The sequence below is a fragment of the Sebastes umbrosus genome, chromosome 11 (genome assembly GCF_015220745.1).
Source record: "Sebastes umbrosus isolate fSebUmb1 chromosome 11, fSebUmb1.pri, whole genome shotgun sequence".
Taxonomy (NCBI): Eukaryota; Metazoa; Chordata; class Actinopteri; order Perciformes; family Sebastidae; genus Sebastes; species Sebastes umbrosus.
Window position 1 is genome coordinate 17,695,943 of NC_051279.1, and position 16,047 is coordinate 17,711,989.

General features: G+C 40.0%; 1 protein-coding gene across 2 annotated transcripts; it reads left to right on the forward strand.

Annotated features, from left to right (window-relative positions):
* The first annotated feature begins 530 nt into the window (after positions 1-530).
* LOC119496844 (solute carrier family 45 member 4-like) lies at positions 531-14,824 on the forward strand. Of its 2 annotated transcripts, none has more exons than XM_037784447.1 (13): positions 531-688; positions 3,071-4,044; positions 6,884-7,072; positions 7,157-7,336; positions 7,471-8,153; positions 8,346-8,483; positions 8,565-8,813; positions 9,004-9,123; positions 9,591-9,690; positions 9,833-9,913; positions 10,318-10,448; positions 10,900-10,968; positions 11,954-14,824. In XM_037784447.1, exons 2-13 carry the CDS (start codon positions 3,822-3,824, stop codon positions 12,254-12,256), a joined length of 2,466 nt encoding a protein of 821 aa, XP_037640375.1. In that variant the 5' UTR covers positions 531-688; positions 3,071-3,821; the 3' UTR covers positions 12,257-14,824. The 2 variants fall into 2 exon arrangements, with proteins under 2 accessions (XP_037640375.1, XP_037640376.1); XM_037784448.1 differs by having other exon boundaries at positions 8,349-8,483.
* The last annotated feature ends 1,223 nt before the right edge of the window (positions 14,825-16,047 follow it).

A 16,047-nucleotide genomic window follows, 5' to 3' on the forward strand; every position in this document is an offset into this window, starting at 1 on the left:
GAAATCTTCAAAATTAACATGAATTACAATTCAAATATAAAGCTTTTTAACCCTGCAACAAATTGGTTAAAACATCAACAGGAATCCAAATACCAGTATATAATATATATATATATATATATATATATATATATATATACTGTATATATAAAGTGAATATAGTGCAGAAGAGACTGTTAAGAATGAGTATAGTGCAGGGTAACAACTGAGACACAGGACTATTAAAAAAGTGAATATAGTGCATAAGAGACAGTTAAAAATGAATATAATGCAGAAGAGACAGTTAAAAATGAATATAGTGCAGGGTAACTCCAGTAGCTTAATCTATGAAAGTGCACTGTTTTTGACAATTTGAAATATAATGCCTCATTTGAAATTAACACATTATATTTTCTGATTATTATAATAATTAGTTTATTTCATCACTATTGGCATTATTCATTGATGAGTAATAAATGTACCAATAGTGACGCCCCAAGCTCGATGACGTCATCTGCGTCCCCTGACAACCACGCCTCGCTTTGTTACTGTGGTAACCAGTGAGTGAGTGATGAGAGCAGTGAACCAGATGGTCACCCGGTTAGCCAGACTGCTAACCACAAACCAAGAGTTTTACTGTAACGCCATCGAAAAAATGGATGATATTGAAAACTGACATAACGTGGAGCTGCTTTTTACTTTACCTCAGGTATGTTACATCTTCCTGTCTTTAATATAACTGATTATCTGTGTGTTAACTTATTAGCATTAGCTAAGGTAACGCTGAGGTAACGTTAGCCAACAAGTCAAACCTCAGTCAACATCAATGTGTCTAGAGTCAGGTGTTTATTTACTATCACACGCTAAACAATGACTGTTAATGCGTCGTTATTAATGACTGTAGGTGCCTCAGGTAAAGTCTTATACACCGTTAACAAAGCAAGGTACTGTATGTCCTCACTGGTTCAACAAGCCCAGACACACACAAGCCTGTTTAAACACACACATCTCCAACTAGGGGAAGTTACAGACTTGTGTAGACTAACATTAGTCACTAGTAATACACACAGGAACAGGTTACTCTGTCACTCTTTCACAGGGCTGTCTCCCTCAGTTTATTTAGTTTAAACATTAACTTATATGTGTCCTGACCTGCATCTGGAAGACAGACTGAACGTGATTTAGCACAGACAAGAGAGAGAGAAATGGAGCTTAAATATATCCCCCAAAGTCTAATGAAATCTATCTGATCCTTTAACGGTTAACAATTATGCAACAGCTATTGTGTTGTAATCAGGGAATGAAATTAGCAACTGCCACCGGCCAAATATAGGGCAAATGTTGGCTGTGGCAGGTCAACATTTCACCTGCCACCATGGCAGATAGGTTGTCCTTATGTTAAGAAATATTATTTTTAAAAAGCAATTCCTAAATTAAAAATGTCTACTGTCTTATACCACTGCCTGACAATATCAAAATAGAGAGTATTGCAATATATTTGTTTGTGATACTGGATTGATTCTCAAAAAACGTGTATTGATTTCTAATTAATAGTTTAAAACAAACAGTTTTAAACAATACTTTAGTCAACACTTTATTTTATTTGCAAAGATATCTCTCTGATATCCTCTGTGATAAAAGCAAATCCGACTATTCTGATTGCATAAAAAAGTTAAAACAAGAAAAAAATTACTCAGATTTCATACAGATGGCGGTGTGTTGTTTATACTATGACGGTTTTCCTAAAATTAGTTTTCTAAAAGGTTGCATATATTGCCTTGCTTACAGTACTGCAATATATTGAATTGTAACCCCTGTATCATGATATGTTGGCTATCGTATCACCAGATTATTGTTATACAAAGTCCTAGTGTTTACTATTATAAAGCGTTCTACATAGATTTCAGAAGTGGCAGACAAAAAAATTGTGTGGCTAGTAGAAATGTTCAGGGATCTGCCACAGTGGCACGTGAGGAAAAAACTTAATTTTAGACCCAGGTTGTAATAGATTTCTTGATGTGGCTTTTGTTCATGCCCCTGATGTCTTTATAGCCTGTTGTGTGTTTTAAAGGTTATGGTTACAGGTTGTACAGACTCCACATTAATGAATACCTTTATTGTGATCTCAGATAGTTGAGGTGTAGTTAAATTGCTTCACCCTTTGATCCTTTCTTCTGTTATATGATGTCGATTACATAGTTAAACTTATTGCTGATTGTATTGTGTAATAGCACAAGTGATATATTGAGTCTAACTTGTGTACTTAAAGCTGCAGTGGGTAGAATTGGAGCAAATGTGATTAAAAAAAATAAAATGTTATTTTTATAAAACGGTTACTATATCCTGACAGTGGTGCATGAGACAGGTAATCTGAAGAAAAATCATGTGCCTCTGTGTCCTCCGGTGTTCTCCGATGCTCCTAATGGCATCTGCAAGATTTCACATCCCGGAGGAAAACAACCAATCAGAGCCGAGCTGGAGCCTGCCATCTATGAGCACCTGTCAATCACTCACAAACTCCGATCAAACGGTCAAACTAGGCAGCGCTGTGTTTGTGAGTGATTGACAGCTGCCTCTGTTGAATGAACAGCCAAAAGTAACGCACTCTCTCTGAAATGACCTGTGATTTGCCAAAGTCTCCCGTCATGTGCTATATCTTTTAAAGCCTGAAAACAGAGCCATGAGGAGGTGCAGAAGTCTAGTTATCATTCAGAACACTTGAATTACAATATGCTGAAAGGTTATTATGAATTTTTTGCCCAATGATACCAAAAGCATTCTGCCTACTGCAGCTTTAATTGGGGCAGGCCAGCATTTTTCTTAAGCCAAGAGAATTTGTATTTCCCATCATGGGACCCAACCTCATTTAGTTTTACACATGAGTACCTTCTAGTATTTGACCCTTGACCCCCATACACACAAAAAAGTAGTATTAAAAAAATGACTTTGTTAGTCTTATCTGTACAGTATGAACACGCATTCAGAAAATAAGTTAAGACAGGGATTGTTAACAACATCAAGGTAATGCCACCCCCCTTGTAGTATTTTATAGCTTTAGCTTACTATCTAACTGGTATGTGTTTTTCTGCAGGTTGCTGTGTCACTCAGTGGGTCTTTGCCAAGAAGTTGCCACATGCTTTGAGCCCGACCTGCCCAGGAAGTGCACTTTCCTGCACACACACACACACAGAAACACAGACAAAGACTTCTGCAGAGTCACTCTTATCTTACACAATCCAAATACTGCAAGGACACACACACTGACCAGCCATAGTAAACAAGGTGACAGACCTATTCGAACCCTTCCCACAGCTTACCACAAACACAGCTACTGGAAACCGCAACACACATATAACCACCCCCCTTCCCCGACCTCTCTCGCATGCTCCTCCCTTCGACAAACCTCTGGAGCTACTGTACGCAGAACTTCTCTGCTCTTTCTGAATTTTGAATCTTCAAGAGAGGAACGCCATTGCTCTCCTACTGAGCTCCTGAGCCGTGCCACTGGGGACATGTCAGCATGATGGCCACAGGACAAAACGCATGGAATATATTTTTACCACATCAATTTGTTTTGACATATTAATGTCATTATAATGATGATTCCTGCTTCCTCCTCAATCATTTGCAATTCTTTGGCTATGAACCCAGAAGGTGGTGACCAGCAGCGATGCTCTCTTATTATTTTTTTCTGGATATCTTTGGATTAAAAAACCATGGACATTACATGTTCTATTAGCATATAATAACAGTACATTTCCACTTACATATATTCAAAATAGTAGCAATAAGTGCTATACACTGATATATACCAAGCAAAGTAAACCCATCACCAGACTGTAATGGAAGGAGAAGCAGAGGAGAGGGAGGCTTCTGGTCTTCCGGAGAAGAGGAAACTCAAGGAAGAAGCAGAAGAGAGTGAGAGCGAGAAGGAGGTGGAGGAAGAGGTCAGAGGTATGCACATCCCTCTGCATCGCTGGGTAATGCACGGGTCGGTGATGTTTGGACGCGAATTCTGCTACGCCATGGAAACAGCCCTGGTGGCGCCATTGCTGCTGCAGATAGGTAAGGAGACGCAATACAGTCACATATGGTGCATCCCAAGTCTCTTAAATTGCAGCCACGTTTCCCTCACTTGGGACGTTTCCTTGCATGTCCATGCATCCACGGTGGGAGGGAAGCAAGGTAAAAGAGCAAGAGTGTGTCTGGCTCTTCTCTCGCTTAAGCAAATGTTCTTGTGATGTCACTTTCTAAGTGTTACCAGGCTACCAGCACATTCTGTGCACCTTGTTGTGATAGGTGTGGGACATAGACATTAGCAGAACGACTTGTACATTACAGATGGGTTAGTGCCACCGTCAAGCAAGCAAACATACCTGACTAAATATACATTCTTCAGTTTATTCAGAGGTGGCAGAGTTATTAGACCCCTCTCACATAAGGTACACAGTAGTAGGGTAATATAGCGAACAGTTTTTTAATAATTAAATTTGCACCTTTGGGTGATAATTCTTTGATGGGTTGAGCGACATTTTTCATGCTATGCATATTCATTTAATTGATTGTTATTATAAAACAAATATTGCTTAGTGCAGCTTTAATACCATCAGAGTTTAATCCCTACTGAAACTGCTGTTTCTGTGATATTTCTTGTTTTGACTTTAGTTAGAATTATGGCCCAGCTTCATAGAGCAGAGTGAGATGGGAAATGGGTTTGCTACTTGCTGAACTATTGGTTCTTTAAGCAGGAATTACAAAAACAATGAGTATTTTATGGGTTTCACGGGTGTTCAACATAGAAAAGATTCATCACAGAGTTCCGTGCCTCAACGGTGAACAAAGGATGAAAAAAATTGGAGAAAAGTCTGGATGAATTGAAGTAAAATGCATAGAGGTAATATGTAGCATGTTCTGTTTACCCTGCCAGGTATCTAGTGATATATTTGTGGCAGTGTTCCCCCGGTTAGTGACAGGACATTGGCAGACCCGCACCGACTCTTTGCCCAGATTCAGCTGTGAGCGTCTCGTATTTTGTTAATTTTCTATATATAAGAATAGTTGGGTTTGGTTTGTGTTGAAGCCCACCACAGCTATCCAAAAAGAGATGCCCATCAGCCTAACAGGAGTCAGGTTAACGGCGCCAACACTGTGGAATTTGACTGTTGTTTCATTATTTCCCCGGCTGCACCACTGTGTCATGTAACATGTCTGCCCAGCCAACCGGGGGGGCTATGCAGTTAGATGTCAGGTTTGCCACCATAGCAGAAATGGAACAAAGGTATTTTCCCCTGGCTAGGTATGACAAGAATGTCTAACACAGCACATTTTAGTCTCTCTGTTTTCCTCCCTATTCACAATATTGTAAGAAAGATTATGTTTAAAAAAATTTAAAGCAAACCCCATTCAGGATGTTTTTGAAAGCATTTTGTAGGCTTCCAGTTTTGCTTAGTTACTATACCAGTAATAATCTCCGTGAAAAAATGCATACAGTCAGTTCAATTTGTGGTTTCATTTATCATTTACAGTGTGTCTTCTTTTCATAGCCTAGAGCCAGTAATAGTATGAAGCAGTTGAACCAAACCTGTCACACTTCTTGTTTGGAGAGAGAGCGAGCAGCGGAAAAACAGACAGAAAGCAACATTTTTCCTACTGCAAGAAGTCTGCTGTTTTGTTGACTTAAGGAAGAGGGAAGGCAGAAGCAGAGCAAGGCAGCGTGGGTAACATGTTGTTCCCATGAGAACCAGCCAGCTCACCCAGCCAGCCAGCTGACTGACTTCAAGTTTACTTTGAAAGTACGTCTTTATAAGGGGTGGAAAATCAGGATATTGTCATCTAGCAGAGACAGAAACTTCACATAGATTTGGGCCAAATCGGTACATTGAAAATGATCAAACCACATTGATACTGAAATAGCTACAGTATAAGGATGACTCTTTCCTGATTTCAGTGCATGCTGAAGCCTTGTTCTGTCTCATGACAGTCAACTGGAGGTGATTTCAACACTTTCCTGGCTGGTTGGTGCATATTTCTGTGTTGTTGTAACAGGGCCAACTCTTTATCTGAACTGTTCCTGCCACCCTAAAAGCTGTTGGTAAAGGAAGCTGCTTAAGAGCACTACTGGTTCTTCAGCATTGGTATGCAAGAGCTGTCACGTGCTACTCTTTTATAAACAATGGAACATAGGAAAACATTCACCTTTTTTCTGCCCAGACTTCCACTGTTTAGTTAATATGGCAAGTCCCTGCATGACAAACATCTGAATAGGTTGGCTTATTGTTGAGTTTTGTACCAAGATGGCAGGATAAAATTCATTACAAAGCACATTGAAGCTCTTCTCAGTCCTTCAGTCAGTAGTTAAGTAGTTAATGACAGAGTTTATAATACAAAACAAGTAATAAATCAAATGGAACTCAATGAACATGTTTTACAGATCTCAACATCATACAGTATAGCATGTTTTAAAAGATCAGCGTAAAAGACCATGTTTCTGGACTTATCAGAAAGATAGGGACTCGGGTGCAAAATGAACACAAAAGGTAAACTATATTAGATGCAGCAAAGCGTGTTTTAAGCTCAACGCTGCCTCAACAAAACCACTAATAGAAGTGTTAAACCTTTTCTGCATGTGACATATTTTCCTTCTGGTTTCCCATTTACATTCCTGTTTCATTGAGTGCCCTCAAATGTCTTATTTCATTGAACTGTCATTGTTTAAAGAAAGACTGGTGATACTCCAAGGCTATACTATTGTGAAAGCAAAGACACTTTAGCAAAATACAGTATGTTGCTGTAATGATGTAGCTTATTATTTAACCATGTGGTGAAATTTAATAAGAGAGAGGCACATGTGAGGTCCAACAATAGTATACTTTCTTGAATCATTTTGTTTGTGTGTGTTTTCTAGGTCTCCCTGAGCAATATTACAGTTTAACCTGGTTCGTCAGTCCTATCCTGGGTCTCCTCTTCACTCCTGTGATTGGTTCAGCTAGTGACCGGTGCACTCTGCGATGGGGCCGGAGAAGACCATTCATCCTGGCCCTGTGTGTAGGTGTGCTGCTGGGAGTTGCGCTGTTCTTAAATGGATCATCAATAGGTGAGTAGAGGATTTCAAAGGACTTCCAAATTATAATAATGACCGTTTAACCACATCTGTATATATGTTGTGGTGTTGTGTCAGGCCTTTCCATTGGCGATAGTCCCGGCAGCCAGCCAATAGGCATCGTCCTCACTATGGTAGGTGTGGTGGTGCTGGACTTCTCCGCTGATGCCTCCGAGGGGCCAATCAGAGCTTACCTTCTTGATGTTGCGGACACTGACGAGCAAGATATGGCCCTGAATATTCATGCCTTCTCTGCTGGTAAGACATCATGCATATATGGACATCCACACACACACAGACCGTCCACAAAGACCTGCATTTAGCTGCTTGTCCATGTTTCTTAAACTTATAATAATTGACTTGTGTATCTGTGTCTCTACCCGTCTCTCCAGGGCTCGGCGGAGCAGTGGGCTACATGCTGGGTGGTCTAGACTGGACCGGCACAGCTCTGGGCCGAGCATTTAAAACACAGGAACAGGTCCTCTTCCTGTTCGCAGGCATCATCTTCATCATCTCTGTCACACTGCACATGCTCAGTATCCCCGAGCAACCTTTCGCTCCTTCCAACCAGCTTAAAGTCACGGGAAGTGGGGAGTCTACCAGCCAAGTATCTTTCAAGCCCATAAGCCACACGCCACCTTTACTTGATGTGACTGCAGAGGAGGACGCTTCTGCCCGAGCCCCGTCCCGAGAGGACAACAAATTAGATCCAGAGGAGGGGGAAATGGACTTCCTTGCTGTGGAGCGAGCGCGGAGTAAAAGCGATTCAGTCTTAGCCATGCCAGATGCTACAATCAGGTTGGATTCTGACCTCGACCCAGACGCATACCTTATCCTGCCAGATGTGCATCACTTTCTACCAGAAACGCAGGGAGAGCTAGAAGATGTTTTTAAGCCATCAGACCACATTATTGGGTCTTCGTCTCCTTCTGGTGGACCACCCGGTCTTACTGATGGGATGGTGGTCTTAGAGAATACAAATCCAGCTTGGCCTGAACTTAAGGGTCCAACAAACGGTCCTCCTCCTCTCCTTCAGATCAGGTCTGGCTTAAAGGACTCACATCTGAAAACACAGGTGAAATCAGCTGTTACGATGGCAAATGTTATTTTTGATATGGGATTATTTCCCCTATTTTTTTCAATAGGCAATATATGGAACTATTAAGAGACAGAAAACTTCTGTACTGTGTTTCAGATTTGTTGTCCCATGTCTTCAGCTTCCCTTTGTGCCTTTAATATGTACGTCTGTGCCTCACTGCTGTCCCAGCAGGTCAAGGCTGTCAATGGTGTCAAAGTGTCTGACCACGCCAACGCAATGAAAGGCCACGCCTCCACCAGGCTGCTGAACCGCCCCTCCAACACCGCCGTTTCACCACGACCACACCGGCACACCTTCTACAGACAGGTACAATTAGATTTACCATTTTTAATTTCTGTAATAGTCATTTTGCAAATGCGAAAAAGGCTGATTTTTTTTTCTCTTTAGCCCTCCTTCACTTTCTCCTACTACGGACGAGTGGGATCACAGCGCCATCGACTGCGAAGGGGAGCAATATCAAGCCTTTGGCCAGTTACCACCTCCCGCAGTCTGAATGACCTGAGTAAACTCCAGCGGGGTGCGGACCGGCGGGAGTTTCAGCTGTCAGTTAGCAGTCTGTCATCTGAGGGCTCCAGCAGTGAGGGAGGACCAGACGAGGGTACAACTGTTCGCCTGCTCTGGTTATCCATGTTTAAGGTGAAGTAAATTGCAAATGTCTTTAATATTGCTGTATGTTTTTCTCCTATTTTATTATTGCACTGCATCACTTTACAGCATTTCAAGGTCTGCTGTGGCAGACTAATAAACCAAACTTTTTATTGTGGAATTTCCTCCTTCATGTTCACCTGCTAGTCTTGACTCCTTGTATGTTTTCTGTTCCCGGTAGATGCCGAGGCAGCTGTGGAGATTGTGTGTGTGTCACCTCCTCACATGGTTCTCCATTATAGCTGAAGCTGTGTTTTACACCGATTTCATGGGACAAGTCATCTACCACGGAGACCCCAAGGTACACACACATGCACACTCACACCCTCACACACTTGTGTGTCTTATTGTTTAAAGACAGTTGTGCTAGCTGATTTCCATGGAGACCACACAGTAGAGGAACACAGATGAATAAACCGTCGTGCTGCAGAGATGTCCTGGCCTACAGATCATATTCTACAGATTTACAAACACCTTTGTTGGGTAGATCTCCGCAACAATCACACCATGATCATTTTGATATGTTTTTTGATGAAAATTAGAATAATGATGTATAAATGATCATTCCCTCTGATATCGCAAATCATATTGCAGTTGCAATATCAGTCAAAATAATCGCAATTAGATATTTTTTTAAAAATTGTTAAGCCCTACCCAGCATGCTACACAAAGTCATGCATGCCAAATATAAACACTACAATGTCAGTTATCCAGTCAAGTCATTTGTCAAGTCAAGTGTACGATTACATTGCTGCAATTATTTTTCAGGCACCAGCCAATTCCACAGAGCTACTAAACTATCACAGAGGAGTACAGATGGGCTGCCGGGGACTGGTGGTCTATGCTGCTACTGCTGCTGTCTGCTCCGGTAAAACACAAACACTGTGATTCCATGAATTTAAATCTCTTAACTGTTGCATTTACATATAAAATAAGTGGTCAGTGATGCAATTAATTCAATTCAATCACTAATATATTCTCTATCTCCCTCTTTCCATCTCTCTACTCAGCAATCCTTCAGAAGTACCTGGATAACTTTGATCTGAGCATTAAGATTGTCTACATTGTTGGAACGCTGGGATTCTCAATAGGTCAGTTGTCATAATAGAATAAACAGCTGACAATAATAGTGTGTCCTAATGAGGGCGGCTGTGGCTCAGAGAGTAGAGCAGGAAGGTTGGTGGTTCGAACCCCGGCTGCTCCGGGTCACATGTCGATATGTCCTCGAGCAAGACACTTAACCCCAAATTGCTCCTGGAGGCATAGCCATCGGTGTGTGAATGAGTATTTCAATTAGATCCTGATGGGCAAAGTTGGCACCTTAGCAGCCTCTGCCATCAGTGTGGGTGAAAACAGGGTGACATGTAGTGTAAAGCGCTTTGAGTTGTCGGAAGCCTAGAAAAGCGCTATATAAATGCGAGTCCATTTACCATTTAATGAGTGTAGTGTAATGAAGTCTAATGTATTTAAACAGATTTCATCCCTCTAAACTTAGGAATGGCTGTCATGGCGATCTTCCCGAATGTTTATGTTGCCATGGTGATGATCAGTAGCATGGGCATCATCTCCATGAGTATCTCTTATTGTCCCTATGCATTACTCGGGCAGTACCATGAAATCAAAGAGGTATGTATGTACACACACATATCCATGCACACTGTTTGAACTTGTTGATATACAATAAAACATGAGATTGGAGCATATATTTAACACACATACAAACAAAACATATCCATGTTTTATAGGTTTTGTGTATCATTTAGCCTGTGTACATCAGTATAAGCTTTGCAATTAACAAAACCTTGAAATGTGTGAACATTTAACTTAGCCCTGTCAGGCAGTCCGTGTGTGTACACTACAGCAATTGAAGTTGATGTAATATTGTAGTACATATTCAGTATCTCATTACTTGAGGCACTTATTGATGTAGCAGTTGTTACACAAGTTGTGTATGTTTGCCTTGCTTGCAGTCAACATAATAATTCTTCTTAAACTTCTCATAAAAGCCTAAAACACTACATCATGAAAACCTACACACTGACACTCCATGTCTCTCCTCTACTGTTCCTCTCCTCAGTACATTCACCACAGTCCAGCAAACACTAGAAGAGGTTTTGGTATCGACTGCGCCATCTTATCCTGCCAGGTGAGCATTCATACTTTTTTCCTCCCTCAGCTTTAAACTTAAACCGATCCAGCAGCATCCGACCAAGTAAGATTTTATTATTGAGATGAGCAACACCCAAACAGGACACAGAGTGATTCTTGATCTGTTTTTAACTGATCCAGAGACACCATGGTGTAGGCTGTGAGCTAAAGTAACAAGATGTGTTTTTGCATATTTGTGTCATATTCAGGGGCTTTCTACTCTAGGGGTGGTGTTAAGAATCTATCGAAAATGTGGGTGTCATTCAGGGCTCAACAATAAGGATTGCCCACTTGCCTTTGGCAAGTAAAATGCCAGGTTGGGCTAGTAAATCTAGCAACTCACTTGCCCGATTGGGCAGGTGGTAAAAAATAATTAAACACATAATTTTTCCGGAGCCGATGATGGAAGTATTTAAGGAATGAGCCATCTCACTTCCTTCTCATCTCTGTTGAAAGTTGCACATGCGCAGCATCCAAGCCCCCAGGGAAGAGCGGCAGGCTGTGAAGCAAATTTTCGTAGTGGCCAAACGGCGGTACTACAACTTCCGTGTCCGTCACGTGATGCCATTGGGCACAAAAATACTTTTTCCCATAGACTTACATTGGGAAAGAGACATCCGTGAATCAGCAGCAAATTTTTTGGAAGTATCAACTTCCCAGTATGAACACTTGAATAGCCCTTGTTTAAATCATTAGATCCTAAAAGTTGTAAAATGCAATGCAAAATAATAGCCAAATCCAGAGTTATTTTCCTTCCTTCGTTCATGTGAATGAGACCCAGACCGAGGGCTGGAGCGAGGGCTGGGAGGCGGACTCTAGATTAATTTACATCAATAAAGATTAAACAACGGGCAAGTGGATTTCTGACCCACTTGCCCTACCCTGCAAGTGAAAAAAAAAAACACTGAAAAACATTGATCCCAAGGCATTACATTATATACAAGAGTGTTGTGTTGAATCATTCTGTCTTGTTTAATTTCCAGGTCTATATCAGCCAGTTTATGGTTGCGGCAGCCCTAGGAACCGTGGTGGACGCAGTTGGCAGTGTGCGTGTCATTCCTGCATTGGCCTCTGGGGGCGCCTTCCTCGGCTTCCTAACTGCCTGTTTCCTTGTCATTTATCCTGACGTGGAGCCCATGAGGTCAGAGCAGGACCAGGACTTAGTGGTGGGATTTCCTGGAGATTCAGACCCAAATGGAGGAGGGACCATTGACCAGAGGTTGGCTCTGATGAGCCTCACAGACAGAGATAGTTTGAAGAAGACAGAGGATCACTCTGTTGCCTGAGGTTTCTCCTCACTAAGCACAAGCCACACAGAATGTGGGGATTGCACCAAATGTCTGTGCCTTTCTGAAGGAAGAAAGACGACGAAAGAGGGAAATCATGGCAGAAGGTTGACTCCCATCTACAGAAAATCTGGGTGGGATGGATTTGGATAGATTATCTTTGTGGAGTAAAGGACTGACGAGAAGAAACAATCTCAGTATTGGGCTGCTATGCTTGTCTTATTGCTACCTCAACCCTAAAACGAACAAAAGTTTAGATGGATAGAAGTAAGCCATTAAAACACAAAGAGCCACATGACACTGACTGTCGAAACTTACTTAGCGCAGACTACTGAAACAAATGTAAGCCTTTTATTGTGAAAAACACAAATGGGAAGCACACAGAGCACTTTCTGTCTCACTCCTGAACAGTATTGTCACACTGATGCTGCAGAATGACGTAATGTGTGATATTTTACCTCACAGTAGCTGCTCCATTACTGCTTAATGGACAATCATAGTGCTGTAAAAGTGTGTATACCTCTGCATTACATGTAGACTGAATACAGATGTTAATATTTGTTCCAGTCTGTTAATGGAATACCTCGATATTATATTGTTATTTTATAAATGCCAGAAAGTTTCCAAACAAGCCTGTTGCATATGTAACAAATTCATACACTTTTTTTTTTTAATTCACATTTGTGGTGATGGAACCTGTTATATACAGCAAGCTAGTGTGCAGTTAGAAGTGGCCTTTATGATGATTTTTTCTTGCCTGTACAGAAACACAAAATTCTGAATGCCATATTCTCTTTTCATGCCACGATACACAAGAAACATTTCATCATAATGTAGTTAAGAAATTAAGCCAGCAGCTGTGACAATGAATGGATCTGTAATCCACATTGCTTTTATTCAAATTACCATGGTGTTGGGCTTCAGTGTGATTTGTATTGCAGGGTGGCATTTGTTTTGCTTTCTATTGGGGGAAAAAAGTGTTTTGAAATATACATTCCAAATAGAGTTGAAATGGGAAATATGTTCATCATGGCACATTTGTCATATCCAGTCAGTAAAAAAAAATATATATAATTTGGATAGAAATGCTGTCAGTGATTGCAATTTCTGTCGGTTTAGTGTGCCGTGCTGACGGACGTTAATCTTTGTCCTGATGTACAGAAAGGACAAATAAGAAAATGAATAGCTTCAGTTTACATCAGAATAACAAACGTGAGAGGTAGCAGAGAGTCTGTGGAGGATTACTTTGAACATTGAGCAGCATGCAAGATAATGTTTAGCCTAGTCCTACCACACTTTAACATATTGGCAGAGAGCAGTGTACACAGTGTAATAAGCTACAGACTTATGCAAAATCTTAATTGAACAGTCTCTGATGGTCTTTGAAGGCACATCTTCAGTAGAACCTCTTGAATATGGGAGTGAGTGTAAATAACTAATAAAGAGCATTATTTCTTTGATTGGGGACGTTTAATGGTCTGAAACTGTTCCAGAAACCTATTGAACTTTAGAGAGGACCACTTCTATGCAAGGCCAACGATTGATCTATGCAAACTTGAATTCCTTTGGTTCTCATTTCACTTTCCTCCTTAAAAGGATTGTTCAACTCAGAGGTAACAAAATAGTGAAACATGTGAAAACATTGCACAGATCTTTTTGTTTCACAGCACAAAGGGGTCAAAGATGTCTATTATCACTGGACCCTTGAGAGACCTCTTTACTCTGTTTATGGGCAATGTCGACAGTATTTGTTGGGACCTTGTATCCTGCTAGCTAGTCTATGCCACTGCTTTGCCTGTTATGACAGAAAAGTGTCTTCTGTGGTGTGATCGCCGTCACTGAGGACTTAATGCCTCAAGATTTACAAGCACTACAAAGGGAACATCCTCATTGTGTGGATTTTTTCAGATATTGAAGGGAAGGTGTTGAGAGAATGAACACAAAATTATATAATGAATCACTAATTTCCCTGTAAATAATAATAAGGCAGAGATTCTGTGTGCCATTGTGTTCTTTGAGAATTGGTCTGGGCCTGTTTTTTTTTCTTAAGCACCTATTGTTATTTTTTACTAATATTGTGTTTTCCAAGTAATATGAGGTACGTATATAGAACATCTTTCACATTTGCATTATGACAAAGACAAGTCATTGTAAATCAAAATAGAAAAGGAATATTCCTTCATGGGATCTGTAGATACATTCATACTTTCTTTTCCTTTTACATTACAACGACTAATTTAACTTAAGCTGGTCTAAATGTTTCAGAGATGTTTCCACTAAGAAGCTTTTCTTGGGGGGAAACGCTCCATTTATAGTGCCAAACTACTGAACGAGGAGAAGAGTTTCTTGGAACAGGCCCCTGGCTTATTGAAATTGTTTTGATTTTATACAAATGTTCAGATTTTTACGATGCTATTCTATGTTTGGGTTTGAAAGTCAATCACTGGTGTGTTTTTTTTTAAGTGATTTTTGGTTCTTTTTTGCTGCTGCACAGACTTTTGTACAATGTGAACAAGGTATTTTTGTACCAATTATATGAACAAAAAGAAAAGAATGAATGCACCTTCACTTGTGTCGGTGTTTTTAATGATAATCACTCACATAATATTTCTACATGTAGTCTTCATTAGCTCTTTACTTTCCACAAATGTTTGTAATTATTATAAAAGTAAAAATGGAGATGAAATAACCTCACAATTGAAGCAACGAGCCACAGGGAACTTATTATTGATTTTTTAATAGGAAGTGTGAACGGTTTTATTTGCAGGAGATAAGTTATAAGTAATAGTTAAACATCTGTCATGGTACATCTCTGACCATTGACAGACTTTGTATTAAGAAATGAAGGGTTTGCTTAGCTACTATGCGTACCATTGGTTCACGCTCAGGCAGATATTTTGACCAATGACTATATCTATGTGTTGAAGAGACAGAAAACAAAGTACTCACATCTTCCAGTTCATGAGATTGTCAACCAAATGTGCTAAACAGTCCACTAAAGATACAAAATCCAAAAAAAAAGAAAGTTCCCCAATGTACAACACTACCAATGAGTCCTTAATAGCTCCAAGTACATGAAATAAAAGGTACTAATTTGTCACAATTTCATGTTGCTATTCAGCAAACGTGTTTAAACAGACAGTGTGGTTAATCTAATGAAGCCATTCCTTAATACCATGAAAATATCCCCTTTCTGCAAACTCATATTGAGAATCACTTGATGTTATGAAATATAAATTACAATATGTCAAAAATGAAGTAATTCCTATTTGTAAAATGATTGGGGATTGTTATTTTATCTTTTGTTATTTCTGTCTAAATTTATTTTATTTTTTATTTAAAAACAAAATTTGAAACAAACCCTCTCAATTAAGGTTTACAAATACAAGTCATTTTGCACATGGATGTGCTGTCTGGCTGACTGTAATGCTCAATTAGTCAACTGCCGCCATCTCCAGGCCAGTAAGAGTTACTACAACAGGATCAAATTTACTGTAAAGGGAAAATCCACTAATTCACATGTTATTTACACAAGTTATTTTGAATATAAAGTTAGTATCTACGCACACAGATGTCTCATTAAGCTGGAAATCAAATCAGATCAATTAAAACTGAAGTATTTGGGTTTGTTTTTTTTCATCAGGTGGCATCATTGTAAAGTGACGGTCAATTAGTATATTGAATTAATGAATGAATGAATCATTTATTTTTGTGTCTGGTCATTTACATAACCCATCCCTCATGGGATTATTCAGACACATTAACTAACAACTAATCAAACCTTCCTGCAT

Bases quoted from the DNA above. Each gene is read 5' to 3' on its own strand.
- LOC119496844 (XM_037784447.1), top strand. From the start codon at position 3,822: ATGGAAGGAGAAGCAGAGGAGAGGGAGGCTTCTGGTCTTCCGGAGAAG. The intron at 7,337-7,470 runs GTAAGACATCAT...CCGTCTCTCCAG, and splicing joins TATTCATGCCTTCTCTGCTG to GGCTCGGCGGAGCAGTGGGC. The intron at 8,154-8,345 runs GTGAAATCAGCT...CTGCTGTCCCAG, and splicing joins ACTCACATCTGAAAACACAG to CAGGTCAAGGCTGTCAATGG.